Here is a 10,604-nt window from a genome sequence, read left to right on the forward strand (position 1 = left end):
TATCTCATAAAAAAACTTAACCTCGTTAAGTCAATTTAACGGGAGAGATCCAATTGACTTAAATTAACATTTTTTAAAACTAAATTGAAAATTTTAATAAAATGAGAATCAAACTTGGAAAAACTCGACAAAGGGTTTAACCTTTTTTATATTAAAGTTATTTTTTATTATATTGAGTTCAAATACTTTTGCGACCTGATTTGTTGATTGAGACTATAAACATTATTATTAAGTAACTCTTTAATATATCAGTTTGAACCTGTAATAATATTATCATTCATCCTTACACTGTATAAGGAATAGTAACTTCTTTTCTTTTTCATGTATACACTCAGATAAACTCTATATCAAGAAGAAAAATTAAAAATCTTTGCATAAATAAAAAAAGGTTAAGTTAAATTTTACACATTACATTAAAACAGTAAACCAGTCCGCTATTATTATTTGTCAGAGGTGAAGATTGAACTGAATTAGATAAACTTTATCATGTACAAAAAATTTCAGTTTATAAATTCTCTTTATGGTTGAGATGATTGAGTGCTTTTAGTTATTGGTATGTGTTTTTTTTTAAGAATTGATATTAGTATGTAATTAAATATAAATGTAATTTTCTATTTTGTAATAAAAAAATAAGATTTTTTAGAGTGAAAACATCATATAGTAATTAATCTACGTGATTTTTGATGATAAATTCTACTTATTACTCCACTAAAAAAATGTTTATTTATTAATTATGATCAGTTTTTCCTATCATAATCTAACAAGTAACTGATATTTTTGTCATTAAAAAAGTTAGTTTTTATATTTATATGTAGAGAAATAAAAAGGTAAAATAACAAATATAAAATGTGTGTAAAAAAATGTCAAAATAATATATTCTTAGTTTTGGAATTATATTGATGAAGCATGAAACACATGTCTGACTACTGTAACGCATGCAAATGCGAATATAAATAAGTAAAGGTTTCAATGATTTGGGGTCTGATTACAGAGGAAAGAACATCGACAAAAAATAATGATTATCTCAGTGTAATTTGTGACTGAAACTACATTGCGAACACAGCATAACAGAGATGAGGACCCCTTCCTGGGACAACAGAGGACTTAAGAAAGGCACCTGGACTCCAGAGGAAGATAGAAAGCTAGTAGCTTATGTCACTCGATATGGCTCTTGGAATTGGCGCCAACTCCCAAGATTTGCAGGTAATTCAACATATTCATCATTCTTCTTATAACTGATACTTCTTCCATGAAATGAAAAGGTTGAATAAGTTCAGCGTTCTGCAATTTTTCATTGGTGCATTGATTTTCAGGTCTGGCAAGATGTGGAAAGAGCTGCAGACTTAGATGGCTCAATTATCTCAGGCCCAACATAAAAAGAGGAAACTACACTGACAAAGAAGAAGAAACTATAATCAAACTGCACGAAAAGCTCGGTAACAAGTACGTTCACTTTTTAAAAAAAAACTTCCTTGGAAAATTCCATTTTATTTACTTAATGTTTGTGTTTTCTTTTCTCCCTTGTAGATGGTCTGTTATTGCCACTCATTTACCCGGAAGAACAGATAACGAAATAAAGAACCACTGGCACACCACTCTCAAAAAGCGTTTTGGAAAGAAGGCAGTTTACACTGAAACAAATGTGAAAGCCTCAAAATCAAACAGTTTTGGGTCCAACCCGGACAAGGATTGCATTGAGAACAATGGTTTCTTCCTCGAAGCTTCTCACTCTCCGACAGTTTCTAAAGCCTCTGATCCTGACCCTTTGTCCCCGGAATTATCCTCAAGCGAATTCTCGTCCTCGGATTATACCACTCACCAAAATTTGTTTCTTGAAGATGGGTTCGATTTTCTAGATGCATACTTAGCGGACATGAACCAGAATATTTCGACAGAATCATTTCACATTTCTCAAGTCACATCACAAGCCAATGGTATCGACAATTTTCATGGTTCAGACGCACCGAAAACCATGGAATGTGTTCGGCCGGAGTCTCCTCTTTCTTACTATAATGAAAATTCCCTTGTGGAAAATGACGACTTTGGCTTTCTAGAAGAAATAGAACCAATAACTGAACATTCTTGGACGGAAGCATTCGTGGCAGATATGTCTCTTATTCCGAACGAATTACTTGTTCCTTTGGTGAACGAATCCGAATCGTACTTTTCTTCTGCGTATGACGTGGATGATATCTGGTGTCTGAAAAATAATTCTCATATGATTTAGACGTCAACTTATTTCGATGAATAAATAATTAGCTTCTATTTTTGAAATAAATGTAACTAATTCAGTGTAAGACAACTCTTTTTTTCGCTGCATACAACCCAGAAAAATATCTGTTGTACAAAATTATTGATCCCATTACGACTTTATATATTTTTCTTCCTTTTCACGACAAATAATAAATAACCGAATTATTTTGGTCATTTCCAAATATTTGAATTAGGTCCTTCAAATAATTAGGGTTGTAATATTTTCACAAAATTACTTATAAATTTCATGACACGAAGTTAATCACTCTTAAATGTATGTCACATGTTTTTCCTACCCATCATGATTATCATTCATGCTAAAGATTTGTCTAATACTAATATTAAATATAATGTAAATTTTTCGCAAATAAATCTCTTATCGTTTTTTGACATTCAGGAACAAACAATTTTTTTTTCAGTTTAATCACACACTATTATTTGTCAGTAGAACACACTCTCAAATTCGATATATATATATATATATATATATATATATATATATATATATATATATATATATATATATATATATATATATATATATATAAAGGGAGATACAATTATATATACTCATGAGAAAATAAAGTCTTGTATTTTTGTGTTTACAAAACTTATAAATATGTAGAAGTTTCTCATGAAAAAATCAATTGAATATATGATCTCAGATTTGTAACATAACAGCCTAAAGTTCTGTAATATTTTCTACTCTCATATATTAAATGCGATAATAGTTATCATCGTGAGAAAACGTGAACAAGAATAAACACTCTAAGTTTTTTGAATTATATGTATATATACAAAGTTATAATATCAACACATCCTTTTATAATTTATCATTAATACTATAATTTTTTTTTCTACTCAATTTTGTCTCCTACCCTACTTTTTCCACTTCTACTTTCAGCAAACCCAAAAAGAAAGTGCAAGAGTATGTTATTTGGAATGGGCGGATGAAGGTCTAGGATATTTCTTCCTGCAACCCTATTCTTCTTCCTGCACCCTATAAAATCTTTAATCTCAATTCTACCCCTTAATTAAATAATATTAAAAATCCTACCCATTCTTTTTGTTCGCATGAGCAAATCACGAAGCAGTTACATTCTTATTAATGTGCAATAAAATGCTAATTTTCAAAGGTATATATATATATATATATATATATATATATATATATATATATATATATATATATGTACTCACACATGTTAAGGAACTTATCTAAATAATTTCATTTTTATCTTAATGTATGGAAAAGTCTTTCTTTCAATTTTAAAAGTAATTAATATATACGTTACAAAGGTTAGTAGGAACTTGCCAAACGAAATCTTGGTAGTTTTGAGGTAAAGTACTTAAAATTCTTTGACTGAAAGCTTATTACCAATTCCTTGTTGATACTAAAGTTGTTTGTTTTTCAATCTATGGTAGCACAAGACGTTCCTCATCTTTCTTACTGACTTACACATGGATTATGCATACTAAAATTGTGTTTTGGGTTTTATCTTCAAACTATAAATATATATTTTTCATTCATCTCTTTATATATTATTAAAGCAATGTAAAATATTATTTTCAAACACTTGTATTTATTATGTGACAAACGAGGTTTCAGAGTAAACCATAATATAATATTCATATCGTGTTTTTTTTCACATTACTTTCATATAATACAGAAAGAAAATAAGTATACAATCTCTAAAAGTAGATGAAAGACAAAAAAATATAATCTTAATCTTAATTTTTTTTTACATAAAAGAAGAAAACTGTAAGTATTAATATAGATGAAAGATTTACATGATTAATTATTTAGATTTCAGTTTGGAACCCTAATTAAAGCTATGGTTTTGAATAAAACTGATCCGAGTTTAATTTAAGAGTAAATACATTCCCAACATATTGACATACAGGGATAAAGAACAGTAAAAGTTTGGATTTATCAGTTTTTAAATCTAAGCAATTGCTCCATGCACTGAAGCAGATATGAGGTGAAGGTACCATGACAAGTGTGTTGGATATTGTATTCACTAAGGTGAAGGTCACCACAGCAAATGAGACAAAGATCTAGACCACCTCGTATTATGGAGTTTGGAGGCTTATCATTGTAAGTTTGTAACCACTTTAACCATAACCATGACAAGTGCCAAACTCTCTTTCTTTTGTCTCAGAATTCACGTGACTTTTACCAGGACTGGGGGTTCCACTCCTTAAATTGCTCTGTTCATGTTGCCCTCACACTCCAATTCGACCAAAAACTCGTACCATTCTCATCCTGCAAGATTCTCACATTGCATTAATTACCTAGTTTCCTACCCTCTAGAATTTTATTGTCACAGAAGTAAATTTCTTAATAACTGCACAATCATTAGTTAAGAACTGCTATTCTATTTGAAATTCCCTTCAACATGGTAATTACTTAATTCTTTGAGGTTTAGCGTTTTGTATTGTAAGAACAAGAATTTGATTAGTTAATATGATGAACAATCGTTTTTGTATATGTGGTGATCTTATTCCATATTTCTATCTGTTTGATAAGAGTTATGGTAGAAGAGTGAAAACGGAAGAGTAGAGTTATGGTTGACAATATCAATGCAACTGAACTTTCTATTGATGCAGTTTATGTTTTTCACTGTGTCACTGTCTCACTGACCCATCCATCTCCTTGGTTCATAAGATAGGGCCTCAGTGTGCATCATTCCCAAATTTATTACTCCAGCCTGTCTATAAACTAGTTTCTGGGTTGTTTTAAAATTGGCAATAATTACCCTAAATTTGGATATGCAGAAGGATGTTTAAAAATTGCAAAAAAAGGGAAAACAAAAATGTAAAAAAATGAGATATTTTTTAACAAAAACCCCAGATGATGAAATGAGGTGATTTTTGAAGAATGTGTACATCATAATGCATTATAGTTTTTCACATGTTTCTTATTTAAGTGTGCATACATATATTATCTTTTTATTATGTTTTTATATTATGATAAAACAAATAATTCAAATAATTTAGTATTTTATCAATTCACACTTTTTGTATTATAGAAAATAATGATTAAAATGAAAAAGTTAAAATAATAAATAAAATAAAACAAGTTAATTTAATATTTTATTAATACATACTGGAGTAAAATAAATAACTAATATAAAATATTAAAAGAATAAATAAAATTAATTTAAGTTTTAGATTTTATAAATTAATTTGTTTTAATATATTTTGAAATATAAATTTTTTATTTATTAAATATGATAATATTTTTTATTTTAATTTAAAATATATATTATCTCTAATATATATTTTAAAATTGTTTTTAAAAAAAAACTCTTTTAAATATATACCAACCATTTATTTTATTACATCAACCTTCTCTATTATAAATTTTCCACTCACTTCTTTCTTTCATACCCAAATCCAAATCACTAAACATTCACTCTCTTTTATCTTCCTTTCTTTTCTTTTTTACTGTTTTTCATTCTTTCTTTTTTTCACTTTCCTTTAATCCAAACCAAACATTACCAAAGCATTGGCGACAAATCTTGCTATATAGTACTCGTTTTCTTCAATCATATTTTTGTCCAATCTACTGCAAGGAGAGTGCACGAACAAAGGCCCGCAAGGTTGCAATTCGTTTTCAAGCTTTGTCTCTTTAGGTAGAAATGAGTGAATCAGTTTAAGTTATAACTGCAAAACGGTGCTTCACTATTTTTGTGCCTTTTTCAGAAGCAGTAAATTAGAGTCTGTCTTCTCCACATTTCACCCTAATCATAAACCTTTATTCATTTACTGTAAAGTTCCGATAGAATGTATAGACTACAAAATTTCAATCATAAATGATCAAACATGATAAATAAATATTTTATTATGATAACTATTTTAAAAGCATATCTACAATGGTTTAATTTCTTATTAATTCTCATCTAAAAATCTTTTTACTTGGGTCATATATATAAAAAAAAGTCTTAATTAATTTATACCCTACCCACGACATGATGACTTATGAGAGTTAAAAAATTCAGAAAAAGTTTATATATATACATAGAAGGTAAGTTTTTACACAGATGTTTTACTTCGGGTTAAGACACATGTTTGGTAAACCGAGCTACCGAAGATAACAATTAGTACCGAACTCTTAGACAACATTTCAAAGCCCAGCTTTAATGTATGGATCTTTATTCTTGCGAATTCTTACATCGGTTTTCACGAAAGAAAAATGACACCGTGAAAATATTCCTTCCTTTTATAAACAATTGTTACGAATGGTAACAAATAGCAAATCTTGGTAATATACTTGTGTTGATAAAAATAAAAGAAAATGGTAAAAAGGATTGATGAAATTCATACTTTACCAGAACCCCTATACATGCTGTTTATCTCAAGTCAAACAAGAATTTCAACAAACGACCCTTTCGTGTTTGGAATCTGACAGCGCATTCAAAAGTAAAAAAAAAAAAAAAACACTGCATAGCATCATCAATCTCGAACTTTTCTATGACAGGGCACCTAACTATGTAACAGGTAAGAAATTTTGTTACTTCAATGGTAAGAGTCTTGTGCAGTAGGTTTAGTTTTAGATGCTTCTCACTTGGATTGAAAATGCTTCATTATAAGTGACCATCTGCGATTGAAAACACCACTTGTCGCCATTATAATAAACACGAAAAACGTTAGCTCAAACAAGAGGAGAGAACCCAACAAAACAGAGAACAAAACTTTATAAAAGAGCAAAGATTATTATTGTTTTTAAAAGAAAACAACCCACTGTGGTCCCTATTTCCTCTGTGATGTTGCAATCAATTCTCAGTACAATAACAGAGATCTCAAAAATGGGTCCGAACAAATATCTTTGATAAAGAAGTCTGAGTCATTGGGACCTTTCAACAATTCATATATATTAAAACACCACTCTTCACTAAATTCCCTCAAACCAAACACTCACGAGTTCTCATACCCACTGATTACTAAAATAACATGTTTATCATGGTCCCAAAGTTTTTCACATAATAATACACTAATTAGCTAAAAAATTATTAAAATTTGGTTACATGTTACCTTAAAATTAGTTTAAACTTGTACTCTTTTAGCTTTTTGTTGACAGGTTATATAACATTTATTTTTTACCCTCTTGTTCTTGGTGCTCAAAGTTCTTAATTCTAAATGTGTAAACCTCAGAATTAGACTCACTTCAATTCATAATATTATGAAATTGAATTAGACTCACTCCATGAGAAGATTGTAGTAATATGTCTAAAAATACAAGTTTATGTATTTTACCATTGTTTATTTGTAATGTCATTTTCTGTAACTAGTGTTTTTTACCCTCAGTTGAGTTTGAAGTAACTACAGGAGAGTAGAGACTCTTCTCAGATGCCCAATTATTGGCATAACGATATTTTACCTTAACATATGTATATAGGAATCACAGAGACGAAATAGTATAACGGGATTTCGCTATTCTTGGTTTGCGCTGACCTCAACTCTCGCGTAAGAAGGAAGAAACATTAACAACATACATGCTGTTCAAAGGTAATACATTAACAAAAGTTCTGTGTTTTATTTTCCAAGAAAATTGGTTGCTTAAGCAGCCACAAAGTAAAACAAAACTTCAACCCTACAATTCAAAGTGACGTTTTGTCGTTTTGTTTTTTTCTCTTAGAAATAAAAAAAAAAAAATCTCATCTTATCATCGATGCTCCTTTACACAACCAACGGATTTAATGAAGGCCGTACCAGGATCATGTTACAGTGATTTTGTCCACTAACTACGGATAATCGAATTCTTCTCTTCTCATTCTGAGTCCATCAATGTCTCTTGTTGTTATTGTGTTCTTCATATTTTTTTGTTAATTCACGACAGTGTGATATTTCCAAGACATTAATCGGTGGTGGATGAAGCAGAGGATTAAATGCGGTCTTCTTCCGGTACTTCAGCATTGATGAAAATGAGAAAACGGGACAGTGGGTTTGTTGCCATAATCGGCAATTTTCCTTCTTTTGAACTCCTGCTCTTGTATCACGCCGTTGGTTTTTTCACTTTCCAAGCTTAGAAAATGTTCGTCTAACACATTAACCGGGGTGTCTGAAGTTGAATTTATATTCAACACAGATTCGTACTCCTCATTGGCTATGTCCTGTATCACATTATAACATTGCACCACAGTTTCCTGCAGTAAAATCATCGTACTCTCTGTTATCCACGTAATAGTATCAATAATGGTATGAAAAATTAGGTTGTTTTCACCACTCATTTTATTACATATATGTTGGATAAAAGAAAAATTAAAAGAACGAAAGAATGTGTACTTTGTTAACATATGAACAGTCGGATATTGCTCCTAAGAAGCATGGATATTGAAAGGGAAACAACTCATGTGAAGCATACAGAAGGGCTGACGCAGCAACTACAGATGGCTTGAATTCCAAGACCTTTATCTCTGAAAAGTAAAGTAAAATAACAAACATTATTTAGCTCTAATCCTAGATTAGCAATCAAATTAACTCACGTTACTTACAATGTTCAAGTCAATTAAGCATTCACTATAGTTATATATACCTCTTTGTGACTTCAGTATGATTTCAGATGCTCGATCCTTCAGAACCTGTCTAAATGCCGGGTCTTTGAGCCTGAACAAATTCACGAAGAAGGGAATGAAAGAGAAGGGGGTGATCGAACGCATTCGCCACTGGAGAGCCCCCAAGACAATTCCCTCCATTCTTTGAACTGTTTGTGTCTCAAAAATGACACCTCCATCACCATGATTCAGAAGAACCTGTTCAAAAGGAATACTAGATCAATGAATATCAACCTTTGGCTTTAAATTTCAATTCAAGAAAGAGATTCAAAACCTTAGAATGCTCAAACAGTTTACCTGGACATCAGTGGCAGAGTACTCTGCTTTCAACATCTTGGCCGCTAAAGAAAAGCAAGCTATTGCAAGAAGCTTGTTTGCCCATGGCTTTGGTTGCTGTTGCACAAACCCATTTTTCGTTAGATCTTAACAGGGCATACTCTTTCTTTATTGGTACAAAACTAAAGTTTTAAATTGCCTTTGCCTTCGCAATTTCCTTACAATCCTTGAAATTGCAAGAAATAATGCAAAAATGTAATCAAAATTGTAAGCAAATGTGACCACCACAATTTCCCTGGTATTTCCAAAAAGCTTGGTATTTCAGTCGAAACTGCAGCTACATATACCCTTTGAAACTAAGCATTAAACAAAGTGGAGTAAATTATGAACAAGCTGTTTGGTTACCAATATTCCTTGGTTAGCGAGGAAGCGATCTAAGTAGTTGATAGCAAGGTAAGGAAGAACTGGATCGAAAGTGCAGGAGAGCTGAAGAGAAAAGAAACAAGCAAGAAGCCACGTTGAGAAACAAAACAGGAAAATTGGATATTTGTCTGTCAAAGAAAGGGAATTGGTGTTAGTGGCTGGTTACCTGTGAAATCAAAGAGACAACATTTCTCCTAACAGAGATGTCGAAGTCGCTGGCTTTGAGAGTTTGACAGTAATTGAGTGGAGGGATGTGGTCGGATTCGATGAAGAAGAGCGAAGGAAGAGCTTCAGAGGGAAGGTCGTGGAAGTTTCCAAGAGGGTTTTCGAGGTTAAAATCCATGGATGAGAAAGAAGTCTTCTTTGTGAAGTTGGTCTTGGTTATAGAGTATGTAAGAATAAGTAGAAGAACAAGCATAGTAGAAAAATAAATGATATATATATATATAGAGAGAGAGAGAGAGAGAGAGAGAGAGTGTGTGAGTGTGAGAAGGTAAAAGGTGGTGAGAGAGTGAGTAATGCAGTGTGGTTTCTTGAAATTGAAGGTTTTGTGGGTGTTTTTGCGAAGACAGAAAGAGAAAAGAGGAAATAAAAAAAAAAAGGAAATGGGTGAAGAAGAGAGAAAAGAGAAGGTAGTTGGTTTGGTCCCTCACCTGTGCAGTGCTGTGTCAGGGCTGCATGAGAGGTGAGTGAGTGAGAATGCTGCTAATGCTGTGCCAGAATAAAGGTTAAGACAAGTTAATCACCAAAAGGTTTGGGTCTCTTTTCGAGGCTCAAACATTATTTTTACGCACCCAATCAAACTTAGTACTGTAAATTTCAGAGAAAAGGAAAATAAAAAAACTCATTAAAATTAAAATAAATAGTCTTTTATTACAATGTATAAAAGATATTATTTTTTATACACTTACTTATAATATTAATAGTAAAAAATGTTTTTTAACTGTTGTCCTTGTAACATTACTCCCTCTCTTTAAAATAATATATTATCTGACGAGACAAACTTTTATAAAAATCATATTTTTAATAATATATTATTTTTATATGTTTCACATATAAATATTGGTGTTAGACCATCAACATATAAAAAATGGT

The 10,604-nt window shown here is 31.0% G+C and overlaps 2 protein-coding genes across 2 annotated transcripts; one reads left to right on the top strand and one right to left on the bottom strand.

Annotated features, from left to right (window-relative positions):
* The first annotated feature begins 924 nt into the window (after positions 1-924).
* Positions 925-2,373, top strand: LOC108332871 (transcription factor MYB30). Its single transcript, XM_017568170.2, has 3 exons — positions 925-1,203; positions 1,314-1,443; positions 1,528-2,373. Exons 1-3 carry the CDS (start codon positions 1,074-1,076, stop codon positions 2,225-2,227), a joined length of 960 nt encoding a protein of 319 aa, XP_017423659.1. The 5' UTR covers positions 925-1,073; the 3' UTR covers positions 2,228-2,373.
* Positions 2,374-7,752: 5,379 nt separating this feature from the next.
* Positions 7,753-10,199, bottom strand: LOC108333337 (putative cyclin-D6-1). The gene is made up of 6 exons (XM_017568751.2): positions 9,676-10,199; positions 9,492-9,572; positions 9,108-9,203; positions 8,792-9,008; positions 8,542-8,672; positions 7,753-8,402 (listed from the first exon to the last, which is right to left on the bottom strand). Exons 1-6 carry the CDS (start codon positions 9,925-9,927, stop codon positions 8,166-8,168), a joined length of 1,014 nt encoding a protein of 337 aa, XP_017424240.1. The 5' UTR covers positions 9,928-10,199; the 3' UTR covers positions 7,753-8,165.
* Positions 10,200-10,604: the final 405 nt, after the last annotated feature.

Source organism: Vigna angularis, chromosome 11 (assembly GCF_016808095.1).
Source record: "Vigna angularis cultivar LongXiaoDou No.4 chromosome 11, ASM1680809v1, whole genome shotgun sequence".
In the NCBI taxonomy this organism is placed as follows: Eukaryota; Viridiplantae; Streptophyta; class Magnoliopsida; order Fabales; family Fabaceae; genus Vigna; species Vigna angularis.